Source organism: Sesamum indicum, linkage group LG8, assembly GCF_026168435.1.
Source record: "Sesamum indicum cultivar Baizhima isolate 11 linkage group LG8, ASM2616843v1, whole genome shotgun sequence".
NCBI classification, from domain to species: Eukaryota; Viridiplantae; Streptophyta; class Magnoliopsida; order Lamiales; family Pedaliaceae; genus Sesamum; species Sesamum indicum.
This window is the reverse complement of record NC_142664.1, coordinates 30158521-30177550: the sequence shown is the minus strand read 5'-3', so window position 1 is coordinate 30177550 and position 19030 is coordinate 30158521. Positions and strand designations below refer to the sequence as shown.

The 19030-nt window shown below is 35.2% G+C and overlaps 3 protein-coding genes across 5 annotated transcripts; 2 read left to right on the top strand and 1 right to left on the bottom strand.

Moving 5' to 3' along the window:
• Window positions 1-1257: 1257 nt before the first annotated feature.
• Window positions 1258-5086, top strand: LOC105169556 (uncharacterized). 2 transcript variants are annotated; one of them, XM_011089976.3, is made up of 8 exons: window positions 1258-1584; window positions 1698-1781; window positions 2960-2991; window positions 3096-3258; window positions 3351-3557; window positions 3698-3788; window positions 3902-4042; window positions 4164-5086. In XM_011089976.3, the coding sequence occupies exons 1-8, from the start codon at window positions 1495-1497 to the stop codon at window positions 4259-4261; spliced, it is 906 nt and encodes a 301-aa protein (XP_011088278.1). In that variant the 5' UTR covers window positions 1258-1494; the 3' UTR covers window positions 4262-5086. The 2 variants fall into 2 exon arrangements, with proteins under 2 accessions (XP_011088278.1, XP_011088276.1); XM_011089974.3 differs by having other exon boundaries at window positions 1269-1584; window positions 3902-4078.
• A 921-nt stretch (window positions 5087-6007) lies between these two features.
• LOC105169553 (AP2/B3-like transcriptional factor family protein) lies at window positions 6008-8895 on the top strand. 2 transcript variants are annotated; one of them, XM_011089972.3, is made up of 7 exons: window positions 6008-6440; window positions 6556-6651; window positions 7132-7163; window positions 7247-7406; window positions 7872-8078; window positions 8217-8308; window positions 8611-8895. In XM_011089972.3, exons 1-6 carry the CDS (start codon window positions 6312-6314, stop codon window positions 8259-8261), a joined length of 669 nt encoding a protein of 222 aa, XP_011088274.1. In that variant the 5' UTR covers window positions 6008-6311; the 3' UTR covers window positions 8262-8308; window positions 8611-8895. The 2 variants fall into 2 exon arrangements, with proteins under 2 accessions (XP_011088274.1, XP_011088273.1); XM_011089971.3 differs by having other exon boundaries at window positions 6010-6440; window positions 6550-6651.
• Window positions 8896-8942: 47 nt separating this feature from the next.
• LOC105169555 (ARP protein (REF)) lies at window positions 8943-18159 on the bottom strand. The gene is made up of 17 exons (XM_011089973.3): window positions 17786-18159; window positions 17530-17711; window positions 17158-17263; window positions 16949-17025; window positions 15986-16073; window positions 14648-14837; window positions 13847-13973; window positions 13506-13586; window positions 13049-13150; window positions 12840-12935; window positions 12565-12639; window positions 11963-12082; window positions 10461-10589; window positions 10232-10309; window positions 9563-9649; window positions 9394-9480; window positions 8943-9292 (listed from the first exon to the last, which is right to left on the bottom strand). Exons 1-17 carry the CDS (start codon window positions 18012-18014, stop codon window positions 9242-9244), a joined length of 1905 nt encoding a protein of 634 aa, XP_011088275.1. The 5' UTR covers window positions 18015-18159; the 3' UTR covers window positions 8943-9241.
• Between the last annotated feature and the right edge of the window lie 871 nt (window positions 18160-19030).

The following is a 19030-nucleotide window of genomic DNA, read 5'->3' as shown; positions in this document are numbered from 1 at the left end:
AAAAATTTACAAATATCCCCCCTAAAATTATAAATACCCAATTGTGACAGCTCGTTGTAAGAGAATATTTGTTAGAATATATATAATTTTAGGTAGGTATTTATCAATGGATAATAAAATATTTGTAATTAGAATAAATCTCATCAGAACCTCTTGTAATTTATCCTGAAAGTTATCTTTGAACATAAATCCAAACATACACACTTATCTGTCTTTATTTTTCTCTATATATATATACGCAAAACACAACAGAACACTTAAAAAATGAATCCGAACATTATGGTTCGATTTCTCGTGAGATTTTGTCATAATTTAAAAATTACAAATACCCCATCTGATTAACGGTCATCTAATAAATACACCCTACAATAGGATGTAACGATAAGGTATTTGTTAAACAAACATTACTTTTAGGGGGCATTTTTTATAATTTTTAAAATAAAAAATAGTATTTATAATTATGATAAATTTAAAAAAAATTATTTAATTGAAGAGTATTTCCACAAGTAAAAGATAAAAGACAAAGTAGGCAGATATTTTTTCATTCAACGTAAGTCTTTTGCTGAAAATACGGAAAAAAGAAGGTCTTCTCGACGGATTTGATTTGAATTTCAAACAGACGATATCGTCATCTTAAATGAATTTATACAACCACATGGTTTAAATATTGTCTCGATTCACCTACTATCATTAAAGTTATCGCTTATCTCGATGAATCCGATGCACCAAAAGAAATAATAATTTGACCTGTCAGTGGTTTTACGTTTCAACTTGTAAGAGAATAAATCATATATTTTTAAATTAGATCACTAAAAAAAAAATCTAAACACGTATCTTTTCGCATATCACATCACCCCATATAAAGCTTTCAATATAACTTTAAAATTATGATTACAAATCTCATCAATCTCAAGCAAAAAAAAAAAAAAAAAAAGAACATGAAAGAAAATATTATTTTAAAAATAAATAAGTAGATTACACAAATAACGAAATATAAAAATAAATATCCAAACAACATGCGAAAAAGCTACACTATAGCAATTTAAATTTTGAAAACGCTGTATTAATACAAAATAACAACATTATATACGATAAGATACAGATAGAACAATTAAAAAACAATTCACATAAAAGGACTTAAATTGAAAATAATTTGAAAAAGAGGGGCGCCATATGACAATAAAGGGATTTTACCCGAATTTATGAAGAAATTTACCAGACAAAATTATGGAAATAGGGACAGGCAGTTTGGAGCAACTCATAGTCACAGCAGCGCTATATTTCCGCAGTGTGGCCCGCGTTTGGCTGTCTTTGTGTGCTAAGCTGGCTTGTGGAACCTGCCTTCTCTCTGTTTCTCTCTCCGCTCGCCACACATATAAATATAAATAATCCAAAAAAAAAAAAAAAGAAAAGATTTCTGTAAGACAAAGTTGAACTCAGTAAAAACTGTTGGTAGTGTAAGAGAAGAGGAAAGAGAGACACAGGACAGGACTGATGGAAACCAAGAAACTGAAAGGAAAATTACATGAGGTTGAGACCCGAAACTGCACTGCTTCTGAATATAGCTCAGACCATACAGATAAGGTTTCATTTTCTTGTCCATTTATTTTCTTTAGTTATTTGTTTTGTGTGTGTGTGTGTTGTTTGACTGTATTCCTACTTTATGTTGTGTGTGAGATGGGTTTTCTCTTTTACAGAAAAAGAAGAAGAGAATGCAATTACAGAGGAAGAAAAAGGGGGTTTCAAGGAAGCCCAAGAGTCTGAAATCTAAGGATAAAAAAGTGAGTATTTTCTTTTCCCTTATGTTTCTTATGTGTGTTCTTGGTGTATGGATCCGGTGTCCATCTTTATATTTTGTAATCTGTGAGTTTTTTGAGTGGATGCATGTCAAATATGTGCTTTCTGTAGTTGTATCAGTTGATGTTATTGAGTTTTGTCACTGGAGATTTGCCTTAGATAGCAATTTGCTGCAGTTTCATGTGTGTTCTTTCAGTTTCTTGAGGATCTGATAGAGTTAATACGAGCCGTGTCCGACTCGTCGACAGTGGTGAAACTGCAAATTCCCCCTAATCCAGAATGTTTTGAAACCCTAAATTTTATTTACTTTGGATTGTGTTTGTTGACGTTTTTGCGTCCGATGAACGTGCGTCGTTTTGGGATTCGGTTCATTCGCATTTATTGCAGTTGGACCGGATTTACTAGTTCGTTGAGGGTTATATTTTCAATATGATGTCTAATGCTCTAAACGGCTTGCTGATTTCAGAAATTAAACGATTTCTTCAAAATTTTGTTTTGAAAGTTCTTGAGCGTTTGACGCTCTTAAGTTCTTTCACGCATTTGAATAACGATGTAGTTCTCAAATTGATGGACAGGGGGTGGAGTGAACGTTCTTGTATTATATGTTTCACTAACGTAACTGTTTGTCAGATGAAACGCTTCCTAACGTTACGGGAATTTATAAAATAATTTCACATTCAAACTTATGCTGATAATTGATATATCGGATAATGTTCTTGAGTCATTCTGATCTGCTCAATCTTGAGGTCTGATTGCCATTAGATCATACAACTTTTGTAGCTACAAACGTGGCTATGTTGCTCCACTATTTGTGTTTTTTCTTTTGGAGTCAATAACCGGATGACTGAACATGAAATTTTAATTTATGCAGAGGAAGATGTGCTAAAGTATATCTGTACATTAATATCTAAGAGTTGAAATTGGGTCGTTTTCAGTACTTGCATGCGACTTTATCTAACTCCAGAAAGTTTTCTGGCAGACGGCTGATAGTCGTGCCTCTATCAAATTCATCTTGCCCTTCTAATGAGTTGATTCATTCTGAGGCTATAATGAAGAAACAAAAGATTAGTTGAATTTATACGGCTGTTGCTATGTCCGGAAGCACTCATCTTGGATTTAATAATAATAACTGAACTGATGCATTGTTTTAATTCTCAAACAGGTCTGCGCAGATAATACCAACAAATCAGGAAGGTCGGCAATTTTATATGAATGGATTTCAATCTTCATATCAGTCCCCTTGAAGGCAAGAGAAATACTAATTATTTAAAATTTTTGTGATGTGAAACATAAAACAGCATTGCACGAAAGAGGACCCGATATACCGACCTATATGATGATGTTGAAGCTAAGTTTTCCGTTATGGAGCGAGCAGAAAAAGTGCTAGCCCGTCTAGAAAATGAGCTCCCTCATTTTGTAAAGTGTATGCTGCCATCAAATGTTGCTCATGGATTTTGGCTGGTAAGCATTTGAAATTTCGTCCTGTTTCTAAAGCATATGTCAAGTGTAGGCAAGCTAGACGAAACTCTTTGTGCTAATGCTTCTTATGGCAGCATCTACCAAAAAAATTCTGCAGTGTTCATTTGCCCAATCATGATACCTCCATCGTGTTGGTGGATGAGTGGGGAAATGAGTACAAGACATCTTATCTTCTGGAGAGGCACGGCCTAAGTGCTGGATGGAGGGGTTTTTCCATATCGCACAGATTGCTGAAAGGAGATATACTAATTTTCCATTTGACGGGACCTTGCAAACTAAAGGTGATTTTTTCATTATTTTGAGTTTATATTTAAACGTACTTGAGTAGACGCTGACAATGATGAACTTATGCACCACATAATTTTGCATATTTGGCACGTGTCATTACCTTGATATTGTTCTTGAGTATTACGTCTTATAGGTGCACATTGTGAGAGTAAATGACTCAGACGTTGTAGGAGCTGCACTTTGCCTCATGGATATGGATGCTTCCAGGAGAGGGACAAATGCTGGTTAGTCTTTTCTTACCGGTTTGCTTTCATTATTGCGATAGACAAACTTTTTCCAGAATAAAAACTGATCTCCTCTATTTGTATATTTCGTTGTCATGTTGTATATCTGAAAGAAAGCATGAAGAGAGATAACAAGAAGCGAAAGAAAACAAAGTATGTGGAGCCGTTTCTGCTTGATATTTCTACACCTCTGGAAAACAAAGGAAAAAACGCACCAAGCTCTATTCCTGCGCCTGTGGCGGATCGATCTGCAAGTAAGGGTGATGGTTTTAGTTACGAAGTCATTGAAGGTGTGGATATCTTTTCTTTTCACATTGAAGAATGATATTTGAGGACCCTGAAAATTGCAATTGACCTGAGAAATGGTATTTGTAGGTTCTGAAATTACGAATCAGCCTCAATCTAAGGACCTATGCTATCCTAAGACGTCATTTCTGCATGACCATTCCCGTGAGGGCGTCATTTGTCGGTAGACTCCCAACGAGAATGTGGCGAAGAGCACTTGTGACTGCCCGCCTCCCATTTTGTAGAGTCCATAGGCATCAAATCAGGGGGAAAAGATGTAAAAAGTCCCAACGTATTTGGTAAAGACGGCACAAGTTTTTGACTCGATCCTGAATCATGAGAAGCTTCAAACTTCGATTTTCATCTTGGGACGGTAAGGGTAGAATATAGAAACTGTGAAAGTGTTTCGAAATACAACATTCTGACGAAAGGCCTGAATATATATAATACTGATATCGACATCCAAAGGTAAAAAGTAAGTAAATTGAACTATTGTAAGTGCATGTAATGTGTTAGATGTATGATGTCTATACAGAACCTTCACTCACATGGTCGAGCGGAGGATTTGTAATGAATGCAATCGTTATAGCGTTGTCAGATTTGAAGGTGGCTTGTGAATTCTGCGGAATTTTTTTGGGTTATGTACAAGTTCGAGTTTGTATCAAAGGATCACATTATGCTGCCGTATTTTGTTGCACAGTAAAAAATTAGCCTCCGAATTTAGCTTTCAATCTTTGTTCGAGTTTCACCTGTTCCTGAGCTCATTCACTATACTTAATTATATGATACGGATGTCATTTCCGCACTGATTGGCTATTCTTAATTATCCGACACGGATGTCTGGCATGAATCGGCTTATGATCTTCAGAATGTGGTCATGAAGCAGTAGGAAGTTTTGGGTTTATTTTGTTCATTTGTTTTGATTTATTATCATTTGCAAGTATTGATTCATTATTGTAACTGATTTAGTTGTAATAGTTTCATATTATTAGGGTAAACAACATTTTATGTTCTGAGCTGTGTTCGTTTTTATATTTTGTTATTTTTTTTTTCAATTTGCCATGAATAGGTAGCTTGCAAATTTTGTGTGATTGGTGAGCAAATTAAAATAAATAAATAAATATAAAAACGGTGATAGTTTGAGGGGTAAAATGTTTTTGACTTGATCAATAATAAATTACAACTTGATAAGATGACTTAGAATGAGTGTGTTACTTTCCATGTTCACTAAAAGACATCCATGTTTCCTGACCACATCATATTTAGCACATATGTATGTTAAATGTTTGATGCCAACATTGATTTTATGTTGTGGTTCTTGACAGTCAAAATTGACTATTTTAGGGTTTCTCTTTCATTTTCTTTTTTAGAAAGCAAGAACCAAGACACAACAATTAAAAAGAGTTATTTATATATGTACCTCATTTAAAAATATAAAATTATATATTTTTAAAAATTTTTTTGAAATACATCTACGTCATTTTTGAAAATTCTCTATTCATAGTTGACGCCATTCCAATAGAGTTTAGACGGAAAATAAAATATTAAAAAAAAAAATAGCATAACCTTTTAGTTTTTACCCTTTATTTAACATTTTGATTATAATTTTATACGATGAATGTAATATTTATGTAGGAGTGAGGTTAACATCATTACATTTTTTCCTCATAAATACAAAATTATCACACGAAAATATTAAATTGGGAGTAAAAATTAAAGATTTATATATATATATATTTTGTTAAAGTTAGCATTTTTCGTTGACACACTAACAAAAGAGGGTCAAATGTAAATAATAAATGTTTAGAAGATGTAATTGTAATTTTAATTTTAAAAAAAATATAATTTCATCTTTCTAGAAAAGGTCTAAATGCTACAAAAATATCCCACTGAATGTTTCTGGCTTGTATACTAAAATAGCAGTGTACTACGCCAAAGCTTGTAGTTGGGTGAAGTTTGAATTTGAAATCTTGAAAGTGGGTCCCCACCAAAGGGTTTTGGGAGGGAAAATTAGAAGATGGAAGGGAAGGGTTATTACAAGAGTACAGACCACATCGATTTATTCCAACGGTCTTTTCCCACTCTTCTCCCATCAATTTCCTCCTCCTTTGCTCTTCTTCCGTTCTTGCACAATCGCAAACAAAAAACCCATCAAGAACAACTTCAATTTCAGAAGAAAAAACAAAAAAGGAGAAGTTAAAATTTGCATTCCCAGAAAGTGAAAAAGAGAAGAAAAAAATGGTGGTGGCGAAGAAATCAGCGTACGAAGCGAGCAGGCAGAAGAGGCTGGAGGAGAACAAGAAGAGAATGGAAGAACTCAATCTCAACAAGCTTGCTCAAGCTCTACGCACTCCCAGCCCTTCACCTGTATGTAAAAATTCCCATAAGAATCTCTCTTTGTTGTGTGTGTATTTTGGTTTTCTGAAACAATAATTCAGAAGGGTTTCTTCTTACTGTTTGTCTTCTTTTTCCACAGATGAAGAAGGTGAAGCCGAAGGTTCCGAAAATGCCTCTGGACCCCTCTGCCATCCGGCGGTCGAGTCGGGTTGCGGATTTGCCTCCCCGCAGCTACAAAGAAGTCCGTAACTAATAACTATTTCTAAGACTCTATTACTTAAATGTGTGTGTAAATATCCACTTATGTTCCTTTGTTGCAAATTTGTGTTTTATCCTATATTTATGTTTGCATATTAATGCTAAATGTGTTCATAGGAAATATCTTTATGCACAAGGTGAAGGTTGTAATGGAACATTCCAACTGTGATTGTCATCAAGATATGTGAATATTCTTGCAATGGCATGTTATTAAATGAAGCCTTTGTGCATGCACAAGTATGTAACTTAAGTTGTCGAATCTTCGATGATTCTAATCTTTTTCCCTGAAAAATATAACTCATGAAACATATGTAAACAAAATTTCTGAAATCGTAACCTTTATTTACATGTCTTGATCACAACCGGAAACCACTTGATGAAAGTACAACATGTGTATTTGTAACATCATGTGGATCAAACAATTGTGCAAGTGTTTTTGATTTGTGTTCTTGGTTCTTGGTAGGTTCCAATTGAACCTATGGGGAAGCCAAGGAGGTTAGTTCAAGATAGTTATTTCATCTCACCATATTGATCGAAGAAATTTCTGATGCCTTGTGCTGTTGGATCCTCTGTTCTAGTTATCAAAGAAGGGATTTGTTGAACAGAGTGTACGCCTCATATGAAGATAGGCAGTATGCTATACAGCGGGCCCAGGAACTCCAATCAGGTTTAGATCAAGATATTCCGAGCTTTGTAAAGCCCATGCTTCAATCACATGTTACTGGTGGATTTTGGCTGGTACGTTCGAGACAGTATTACATTCGACTTTCTTCTCAAGTTAATCACATGAAATCGAAGATTGTCCACAATAACACAATCGGTGATGCTTTTAATCTTATCATTATAATATAGAGAAAAATAAAGCTTAAGAGGTTGATGAAATCCAGGTAAACCTATAAACATTTGTGGTGAAACAGCCAAATGTGATTGCATAATCTCTAAGCTAATAATCTGTATGTCTGTAAACCGTTGTCTTTGTCACTTAAATGCTCTCACCTCCCCAAATGTATGACAGGCTTAGGAGCATATATATGAATATACTTATAGGTGTATGAGCTCCATTCTTGACCTTGCTAGTAATATCATTAAGAGAAAGGCTGCCCACTTTTTGAGATAAACACATAAATGGGAACGACAAGTGAATTGATAGTTATTTTACACAGATAAAGTGCAAGAGATAAATGTAAGCTTTAATTTCGATAGGGTCTTCCAGTCCAGTTTTGCAAGACACATCTTCCAAGTCGTGATGTAATTATCAATTTAGTTGATGAGCAAGGAGAAGAATCTCCAACAAAGTATCTTGCTTTGAAGACGGGTCTGAGTGGCGGGTGGAGAGGCTTTGCCATTGATCATGAGCTAGTTGATGGGGACACCGCCGTTTTTCAGTTAGTTGAACCAACAACCTTCAAGGTAATCATGTGCTATTCACTTCATGTTCAGGAAAATTACATGTTAATAAATATATATTTTTTTTAATTCTTATGGACGCTCATTAGCAGTTTCTTATCATAGACATAGTTACTGTTCCATTGACGATTGTACATACAGGTTTACATCATAAGGGTAAATGAACCTGGAGAAAGCAGCAACTGACATTTTTACTTTATACTACCAGGTTGATCGGAGGATACCTCAATCAGGTATGCTTAGTACCAGAAATATGTATTCTCGGATGAATCATGTTTCAGTCTTCCCATTTACGTGAAAAGACTCTAACGTAGTAAAAGACATCTTAGGATTTTTGAATCCCATAAACTTGGGAGACAATATGTTTAATTTTGTAGACTACGACCATGTCACAACCTATATGTGTAGCTGCTACCCTATTATCATTCTTGTTAGTTTCACAACTTAGAAATGTAAAAATGATGTTATCCTATTGTCATTAGAGCCTTGAAGAAATGAATAAATTATACATCTCCATGTTATCTCCATTTTGCAGATATCTAACTCATAGGCAATGCTTTTGGTACCGGCCACATTTTGACTAGTGCAGAAGCTTACTCATCTTGGCAGGAAGAAGCTCCTCTGCTTGTAGATTTATTGCCACCGGAAAGCTTCTGCCATGATCATTCTTAGCAAATTATTGTCAATATGCAATAGGAAGAAACTACTCTGCACCAAACTAGAAGTCTGCACCTTGAAATTGGATAGTGTGTGTGACAATGTAGTTTAAAGCATGTTGCTTATTCCTGCTAATGACACCAAAAATTTTCATGGCTTCAAATGGCATAGTGAATGATTGCTGGAATCAAATAGTTCGAACAAAGAACCTAAAACATAATGCCATGGTTTTCTCTCATCTAAATCATAGATCCAAGCACAGAGTGACAGATTGGCAAGCTGAAATTTCACACTATGTTCAAAATGCGAAATATGATATAATACAGGTCATTAATCTGAAATACTTAAATGACAGGTCTTCCATCAGATCCTTGTATGGCAGCTGCCTTCTTTATTTTAGCCTATATATGTGTATTGAGGCCTTGTGAATGCTTTAGTACTGTATTAGTCAGGACAATTAATTTTTAATTCTTGCAAGAGAAAAATAGTGGAACTTGGCCATTATGTCCTCATAATTTTGCGGAATGATGACCGAATGTTGGATCAATGCAGACAACCACCTGCAATATTTACTTGAAATTTTAAACGGTTTGCAAGCATTGTAATCGACTACCTTCATAAAGGAAACTAGAAGTAAATAGTTGAGGGATATATAAACTACCTTGCCAACACTTTTACCAGAATGAAGATAGTCAACTGCATCAGCAACAGAACGAACACCCAAGAATGGTTTGGGGTCTACAGCAACCTGTCGAACAAGCGGAAGAAGGGTTGCACATGATGAGTCCAGAAAGCACTCAAATTTAACAAATATGAAGTGTATAATTTACCTTTAGCTTCCCTGAGGAGTATAGATCTACTAGCTTATCTAGGTGTTGTTGCCAAAGGTGAGCATATTGTACCAAGAAAAATCCAGCCTGGATATTTGGAATCATCATTAAAGAGAAGAGCCCATAAAATAAATAGTAAATGATCGACTATCGCCCTTAAAGAGAAATTAGCAATCAAAACAAAGTTTCAAGCATACAAACGACCAAGTTCTTTTAAAGATATAAAATGCTCTTCCTCAGAGTAATGTATTCACTTGAGTGAATGAAGTTTGAAGAGTTCTTAAAATCCAATTGATCAAGGTGCGAAAGGTGATGAACATATAAAGTACAATTGTAAAATTATTATAACTTCAGCGGGTACAATAAAAATTGATAATTTGATATGAACAACAAAAGGCAAAACCATTTCCAGACTGAGTTCAGCAATGAGCAAAATTTTAAGACTTGAATCAACAAAATCTACAATAACATACTAAAAACAGACTTGAAGTTGACCAAACAGGGCATCAAAGCATAATTGTGCCAGCATCCATTATTGTCTATTCAAAATTACTTCAGTGGTAGAAACAGAATTAGTTAACCAAAGAATTTGGAAGAGTGTGAGGGACCGCCAATTAGTTTATTTAAGTCAATTACAGTGCCTATAATTTGCAGATATTGCTCGCTTACCACAGTCTGGCTCTTTGCTAGAATCTTTTCGCATAACCCAGTATAAGCCCGTGGCTTCCATCCTTGCTCTCCTTGATACTGTAATCACACAAGTTTTGTTTTGATATGTCATGTCAATGAATTAGAGACCAAGGGAAATGCTTTGAATTCAGTAAAGTTATCTTATTATTCGAAAACAGTGCTGAAAAGGATTTACAAGTAGTACGTGTTTGAGTCAAAAGTTGCAAACCTGAGAGATCATCCCAATCACAACTAGACGTCCATAATTGGCCAAAGCATTCAAGCACATATCAAACATTTCACCGCCAACAGACTCGTATACAATATCAACACCTTTAGGGAACTCATTCTTTAGAACCTGAGAAGATAAGATATTTGAAAAGGATACATGAATCAAGCATTACTAATATATCGTTTTGAGCATGTAAGCATTTGGCTTTGCTCAGAAAAAGGGAAAGGAGAATTTTACAGTCAGCCTTTGTTTTGCAAAAACGGATAAAATCTTTTCCAGAGGAACATGATAAGTTGGATATTTATTGAACTAAAAATGAGGAAAAATGTCAAGTTTTCCTGCCACATGGCATTATGCACAGCTGGCTATGCCCTCAATTCTCGAGAAAATTTTTGTTGCATATTTCAAGCTCAAACAAAAGAAAATATGAGGCTGTCATTGCTTGTTGGAAATTTCCCATCTAGTCTCATCTCATGAAAACTTTTTTTCATAGAGATATGCTTGTTTGTGGGTTTTCTCTAAAGCATATCTCAGGACACATTTCACTACTTCCAAAAAGAAGATATCACATAATCATGACAATTTATCTCTTGTCTAATATCTTCTGCACATCATTAACTATTCACCATTAAACTTCACACCAAACCAACTTGGCAATCCTCTCCATTCCACCGGAACTACTTTTTTCTTGCTCGTTCTCTTTGAGAGGAAGTTAAGCAAGCACAACAAATAACTGCACATAATTATCTCATTGACAGATAAACAGTAGCAGAAGATAAAGAAAACATGAGGTGTGCTGGACGACTGAAACTTGGAATGTTGGAGGAACTCCATTCTAGATCAAGAAGCAAAATGCTCACCTGCACAGGCTTAAGTTGCTAAATGAATATTTTGATAAACAACATTAAATTTGTTGTAGTTCAGCTTTAAAGAGGAACAGTTCCAATGGATGTTTCTTTATTCTAGTTGAGCTTCATTTCTTACCTCTTAATTGATATATTCCAAGAAGCATTTTGAGAGGCATGTATGTTCTTCGAAATAGAAGAGCCCCAAGAAAAAGTTAAGCAGGAACTTTCTAAAAGCTCTTAATGAAGAGGAACTGCATTTTGGACATAGCTGGCTGTTTATTACGGAATGCTTGTAAATCTTTGCCAGAAAAGGTATGAGGAAGAAGATCTGAAGTTTTTCATGACAATTGAAAATCAGAAGCAAAAGTGCAGGTTTTATCTTGAGGAACAGGAGAGATCAGAACCATGTGGCAAAACTAAATCGAATATCCGAATCTCAAAGATGAGCTATTAAAACTCTTCTAATTTCGTATTCCTAATTTTCTGCATTCTAGTCAAAGACTTGATCAACTCCCAAAAGTATGGAAAGAATCATCAGGAACTGTTAGGTAGCATAGCTAAACAAAAAGTATCAACCCAGCAAAACCCAATTCTTTTTCTTCTAGCCAAAATAAATTATAAAATTCAAGAAAAGGTTTTCAAGAAACATACGGTTTTGATATTTTCAGCTTTATAGTCAATGACTCGATCCACTCCCAAATCCTTCAAGAGTTTGGCCTTGTCTTTTCCTCCACAGGTTGCAATGACCTTACTTCCAGCTAGTTTTGCCAACTGCAGTAAGACAGTCCATATGATTTAATTTACTTCAGAATAAATAGATAGGTACGCTATTTCTTGATAGAATTAACTAAAAGGCAGTATACAGATCAAAATGGAAGTGATCAATACAAACACAAAGCCCTTATTGTCAGTCTCCTGAAAAACTCATAGGATAATCAACAGCATGTGCCCTGGGAAGATGATGAGAATGCTCCAGGCTCAAAACATGAAAAGGCTTCCCTCCAGGGTGCAGCTACGTAGTCAGATTTTACCATTCCCAAAAGCTTAAACTCGTCAGCTCAGACATTGAGACTTCCTTAGATACGAGGAGTGAATAATAAAATACAGACCACAAGGATTTGAATTACTTCTTTCCAATAAAGTAACAAATAGATTGAGAATCGTCATGCATTCTGAAACTGTTATGCTGACATTGACAAGATTCAACAACTAGGAATTCTGTAAGAAAGATTCTTGCCTCATGATATGTATACCTGGACAGCAAATTGTCCTGTCCCTCCTGCAGCGGCAGTGACAAGAACTGTTTTCCCTGAGTCCATTTGTGCTGCCTACAACATGAATAAAAGGAAGAAGGCATTGGCCAAATCATTCTACGAATGAGACACATTTGAACAGTGAAGCCTGTAACAAAAAAAATTCATCTACTACCAGATCTGCACTCAGACCAATGTTTTAATTTATGAAGATGAAAAAAGAAAAGCAAAGACTGGGAGAAGAAAAATGTATCTCGTTGGCAGCAATAAAACACCTTTTCTAAAGCTATAGATGCTGTTAGCCCAGACGTGAGCATAGCAACAACTTCTGGATCTGGTCTTGCCACAGGGAGGATGTGTTTTGAGGGTACCTAAATTACAAAGAAGCCTATGCTTATATCACATTCAGAAAAAAGTAAAAAACTCCTAAAAGGAAAGGAAAGAAAAATATTATTAAATTTTCAAAACCAAAAGAATGTTTTACCATCGTGAATTCGGCATAACTTCCAAACGTCATAATTGCAGCAGGAGTGCCAACTTTTAAGTGTTTAACTGAATCACCTATAGCAGCAATTATACCGACACCCTACAAAAAGAGATCATGAGTGTGGCAGCACTAGATGATTACACTACTTATCTACAGAACTTCGCTTTTCCAGTATAACTTCCACAGACTAACAATTGAGCAACAAATGCAGATAAAGGTACTCCGGCTAAACTATAACCATCTCAACTTTTGAAAGACATTTTAATCTGATAGAGGAAGGATCTGCCTGAAGACCCCAGACCATGTTCATAAAGCTTCATAAAGATCTTTTACATAGTATCTTTCGCTCTATGCAATATTTGGGCAGCACATTCTCTTATCCAAAATTTGGAGTAGCACTTCAAAAGTACTTATAAATATAATCAAATGAACACAAAATTAAGATTTTCCTAACCTCGAAGCCAGCATCAAAAGGAAGGAGGGAACTGATGTCTTTGTTGCCCCCACTAAAATACCTTCCAGAGCTAAAATTTACCTGTTAAAATGACTGTGATTAATAAACATGCCAAGCTTAAGAGAGGGGCAGTAACCATGTTCTCCTTGATTATGACAGTCCATCTCTAATCTTATAACTAAGATATGCAAGAACTGTAATTGAACTTGAAGAGGTTCATAAACAAATATGCTGTTGTAAGAACACAATGTATTTGCTACTTATGTTTACACAACTTAAAGTAATACCATCAAAACCAAACAACATAGCAATAGTGATACTTATGAGAGAAACAAACTTACATCACTAGCATTAACCCCAGCGTAGATGATTTTCAGAAGAACATAATCTGGTTTAAGCGGCAGTGTCAATAAAGTTCGTTGTACACGTGTTGCAGTACGGAAGTTGTGGCTTAAAGTGTGAACAACTCTAGAAGACAAGACCAGAACAAAAAATGTCAAGGTAAAAGATTAAATCAATGTCTTGGTAAGGAAAGCCGTCTGATTAAAGTATATGATGAAGTACAGATGCAGGTTCAATTTTAAAACTCAAAATAAATAGAGCAGGCCAAAAAGCATGTGTATAGTTCCGAGTACAAAAGTGAGAAACAAAAAATAAGAGAAAGGGATCATAATCCAAGAAAGCTGCATAATGGTTACAAGACACTTCATTCTGATGGGGAATCTAGAAGAGAACATTCATATAGTCATCAACTATTCCTCTCTAAACTGGAAAATGTTTCGTCATATCTAAAGTACTTATTATCTTTTTTGATCAAATTTCAACTTGAATCACTCAAAAAATTTGGAAACAAAGATGTTGAAGAAAATATAAGTACATTAACAACAAAAATGAGACAAAAAGGGTTCATAGTTTGCTCAATTTATTTCATATAAGCAATTTGCATAATTCAAGATTAGTAAAGGTGTTCTGTGCAACCATTAAATAATTACTGGCGGTTTACAAATTCTGTCAACATATTGTATCATGATTTACATGAGTGAATCATGTCTCATATTTGCTAAAGGTTGTGGATTTCAAAGTATGGAAAACTCAGTTTGTTCTAGTCTTTATCAGGCAACATTCAACACACGTTCACTTACATTTTCTCAAAACTTTGAGGGAGTTGAATATTAAGTGGGACAACATCCGGAGAATTCCTCCTCAAAGTCTTGGGGCGTACACGATATTTTTCTTCTTCTGCGGGAGTGGGCCAATACTCCAAACCCCTTCTGTTAGATATCCACAAGCAAGCCCCAGCTTTACTTTCATCAGTAATAAGCTCAAAGGCACCTATATAAGTTAAGAATTTAAAGATCAACCTAACAACATAGTTTTTTTACTTTTAAGTGCATCAAGTACTTTATACTTTCTATAAGCTTTACATAATGCAACGATCTGAGACAAAAGTGCTTGTTCTATAACTGACCTATTTCTTTAGAAGAGTCTTGAGGTCTAATGCATATAAAAATCGAACTAGAAGATCATCAACATTGGATTCCCAACATCAACTTGCTCTCATGTCCATTGCACATCTCACAATTTGAAAATAAAGGGAAGACGAAAAAATAAAAGCCTCTAGGCAAGCTATACCTACTAGTATTGCACATGAAGGGCATCGCTAGTGATCATATCCTTGATTCATTTCGAGAAGGATTAGAGAAATTATGTCTGTGCAGTACATAAATTGCAGCTTTGGAACATGAAGTACAAAGGATTTACTAGCCAGACACACTTAATCCACAGAGTGAACTATAGGGTGCAGACACTACTTGCAACATAGGAAAGACTGAAGGGGAGGAGAAAAAGAAAAAGAACAAGAACAACAATCAAAGCAGCACTCATCCTTTATGCTTATCCATTTGCAACCATTACTGTCATTTTTCCATGGTTTTTGTTTCCATGTCCCTTCATGGCATTTTGCTTCTATTGGAATTAAACCTGAAGGAAGCTTGTAATATGCAAGTACATGTGACATAGTGCAGAAAATAACCATCCAGTGAACACATTTCGCCTAGTTTAGCAATCTGACGTGCACAGTTACAATTACTGGAAGCAAATTACATTTAAAAAAAAAAAAAAGAAAGAAAAATGGGTCAGAATCCATATAAACCCAATGTGTCCTACATTTAGTTTCCTAATTCCAAAAGACGGTCCAGATTTGGCAAATAGCACGAAAACATATTGTTAGTTTCCAAAAGAAGGGAATCAGGCTACATGACATTGTTGCTTTTCTGTTTTTGGAAATAATGTTGACTAGGCTGTGCTATAAGTTACTCCAAATAGCTCATTTTCAGGTACAAACTGATCCAATAAATTGTGTAAGTTGAAGCAAGGGAGAATGAATCAGAAATTTATTCCTCAACAAGAATCATACGGCCACACGGGGACACAAAATCTTGATGCACAAAATAAAAAATATTAGTTAGAATGACACTTACCTTTCACAGCCATTTCCATAGGCAAGAAGCCACCACTCAGATCAATAAACTTAGGATCCACCTTAGAGGCCAACTCGGTTTGAATAAACTGCAGAAAGTAATGGTTGGAAGCTATATTATTTACCAGATCTAGAAATTCACAGTAGTGAGACCAGCAAACAGAGCATCAATCAGAAAAGTTGTTCTGTCACGTTGATACCAATAGAAACTTCTACAACGGGATAAGCTGGATATTAGTAGTAAAGGATCCTTTCTTGGAAGAATAGAATGGGAAAATACAAGCAATCACCCATTCTATAAGCCATCTTTGGCAAGGTAAAATAATATGAGTGTTGTAAAAAAAACAAAAGGATTTTTCAAAAGAAAGATAATGCAATTGCACCAAATAAGATCCTGCCGAAAGTTGGCCTTTGCCCAGAAGTTCTGAGGGAGTAGCAACTAGCAGAGAAAATACAGAAGTTGACTCTGTAAAGCAAAATTGTTTGAAAGTGTAAATGCCTATGCCGTTGTACTTATTCTTTTGAAGTTTCTTGTTAGCATGCTTTTTGGTTCTTTAGCTAGTTCGTTGTATCTATGTGTTCTAATTCTTTTCTAGAGGGAGAAGTGGGAAAAACAAGCGTTACAATTCCATATGCTTGGTTCAGAACACACAATCTTTCTCAAGGTTTAGATCTAGGTGACTCTCTAGTGGAAGGAAAGAAAATTCCGAAGTATGGCCTTAGGGAGATTAACTTCGAGCCATTTTCCTAGTCCCAGCGGATTTGTACATAAATAGGTTGTCCTTTTACATTTGAAGAGCACAAAGCCATGAGGGATAGACAGCCTCAATTCTTGATAAATAAGTTGATAAACACGTGTCTATTAAACGTCCGAAATCTCCTTTGTTGAATGACGGAAGCTTTTAGTGTTTTCTTCCTGTGATGAAGAATTATGAGCAAAAATATAACCTAACACATAGCTCACCTCAGGGCAAAGTACATTTATACGAATCCCTTGACGCTTATAAGGAGCCAGCGATCTGGTAAATAGTACTACTCCCCCTGCGAAAGTTTTCTCACTGATCAGAACAAAGGGAATGTAGTGATATGACAAGTAATATAGACACAAGACAAAGCCACGCATCAAGAATAAGTATGTTAAATCTAAAGACACAAATGCAAAGAGCATCGGACCTTTGGAGCCAGAGTAAATAGGGTCAGGGTACATAGGGTATAATCCTGAAGCAGAGCCGATATTAATGATCACACCAGGTCTTTTAGCTTCTTGCATTGCTCGAATCTGTGGACCAAGAAAAATAGTACTTGAGAACTATGAGAGCAAGGACATAAATCAACAGGCACATAGCTAAAGATGCCAATAAGAATTATAGGCGATAAAAGAAAACTAGTCCACTTTGCTGCTTCTTTTAGATAACTTAACAAATTTATATTAAACGAACAAGCTAATCAATGAACTTCACAAAATTGATTCTCGCCTTAACTTCAGTATCCTACATAGTTGCAACAAGATCGATGCAATAAAACTAACAAAACTTGAACTCATACCGCGAGGCGGGTGGAATCAATAACTGCAACAAAATTAACATCAACAGCGCGTCTCCAAGACTTAGCGCCATCAGTCTTATCCTGATAAAATGGAACCGGAGTCGCGATTCCAGCACAGTTAATACAGATATCCAATCCTCCATACGTCTTAACATGGTTCTCGAAAGCCCCCGTAAGTTCATCTAAACACGAATCAAACATTTCACACACACTAATTCTATTTGTCAATCGCAACGGAAATCCAAACATCTCTTACTTGAATCGGTAACATCACATTTGATGAATAGAGCAGGTGCAAATTCCAATCTGGAGTGAAACTTGGAAACTTCTTTTTCAGCTAGTGATGCAACTTGTTCCCCTTTGTCTTGAGAAAAATCGACGACTGTGACGAAAATACCTCTCTGCGCCAGGGCCAAAACTAGTGCTCGGCCGATGCCGGAGGCGCCGCCGGTTACGAGAGCTGATAGGCCAGGCCTGAGCTCCATTTGCGTTGTCCGAAGGAATGGTATGAATTGTCGAGTGGTTTTTCACTGTGGACGCGGGGGTCAGATTATTACGTAAAAGTCGCAGGGAAACTCATAGCTCCTACGTATGTAAGGATGTAAGCGTGCATCGCTTTCCAATCTCTTAATTTTTGTTGACTCTAAGGTATGAACTTTATCCTCCTCGATAATAGCGCCACAAACATTGTCCGGATGCATATTGAGTTTTTTTATTTTTTATAATGCGTCTAAGGCCAATATTAATCACAAACAAGATGTTTCATATTTCAATTAAAACTGACTGTCGCCTCGAACTCATCTGAAATTAATTTATTAAATACTAACAGTCATGCCAAATCCTTGTAATATATATATATATATATATAATAAATAATTTTTTATATTTTAAGATGAATAAAAAATAATTTAAATTATTATCGACACAACAAAAAATTAATGCAGTAGTATTAAAATGGCATGACTATTATAATTAATTTCAAAAATTACATATAATTTTTTTTATTTGATAAGCCTTTAATATTCATTCAATTATTCAAAAAATTTTGCTCAAGTAGCATGATTGAAGCCTAAAAAAATCCTACATAGGGCAAAAAAATATTTCAACAAAATAATGTAAAAAATGAGACCACAAATTTTTGAATTGCCAGAATTTACTGTATTAATCTTAGCAAGAAAATGTAATACATATATAAATAATTCCCCATTTATGAAGGAGAATTTTATTTATTTGATTTTTTTTAATAGTTTGCAAATTTTTTTTATTTCATTTTATTGTACTTTTTTTTTTTTAATTAGGTTCTTAAATATTTTGAGTGGTTACCTCTTTTATGGGCTGTAGGATGGTCTACGGGGAGTCCGGCTCCTTTTTACTTATTTTTCTGTTCATACTTCCTTGAGCCATATGCATTAAAATATTTTGAATCTTATACATTCTTTAAAAAAAAATCAACTTTTATAACTTTTTCAATCAGTTTGTTCAATATATATTACATAAGATA

Coding starts and splice junctions, on each gene's coding strand:
- LOC105169556 (XM_011089974.3), top strand. CDS start 1,495: ATGGAAACCAAGAAACTGAAAGGAAAATTACATGAGGTTGAGACCCGA. Junction 1,782..2,959: donor TGAAATCTAAGGATAAAAAA/GTGAGTATTTTC, acceptor ATTCTCAAACAG/GTCTGCGCAGATAATACCAA. Junction 4,079..4,163: donor TAGTTACGAAGTCATTGAAG/GTGTGGATATCT, acceptor TGGTATTTGTAG/GTTCTGAAATTACGAATCAG.
- LOC105169553 (XM_011089971.3), top strand. CDS start 6,312: ATGGTGGTGGCGAAGAAATCAGCGTACGAAGCGAGCAGGCAGAAGAGG. Junction 6,441..6,549: donor GCACTCCCAGCCCTTCACCT/GTATGTAAAAAT, acceptor CTTTTTCCACAG/ATGAAGAAGGTGAAGCCGAA. Junction 8,079..8,216: donor TTGAACCAACAACCTTCAAG/GTAATCATGTGC, acceptor TTGTACATACAG/GTTTACATCATAAGGGTAAA.
- LOC105169555 (XM_011089973.3), bottom strand. CDS start 18,014: ATGGAGCTCAGGCCTGGCCTATCAGCTCTCGTAACCGGCGGCGCCTCC. Junction 13,974..14,647: donor CCTCAAAGTTTTGAGAAAAT/GTAAGTGAACGT, acceptor CTTGTCTTCTAG/AGTTGTTCACACTTTAAGCC. Junction 12,936..13,048: donor GTTATGCCGAATTCACGATG/GTAAAACATTCT, acceptor TTTGTAATTTAG/GTACCCTCAAAACACATCCT.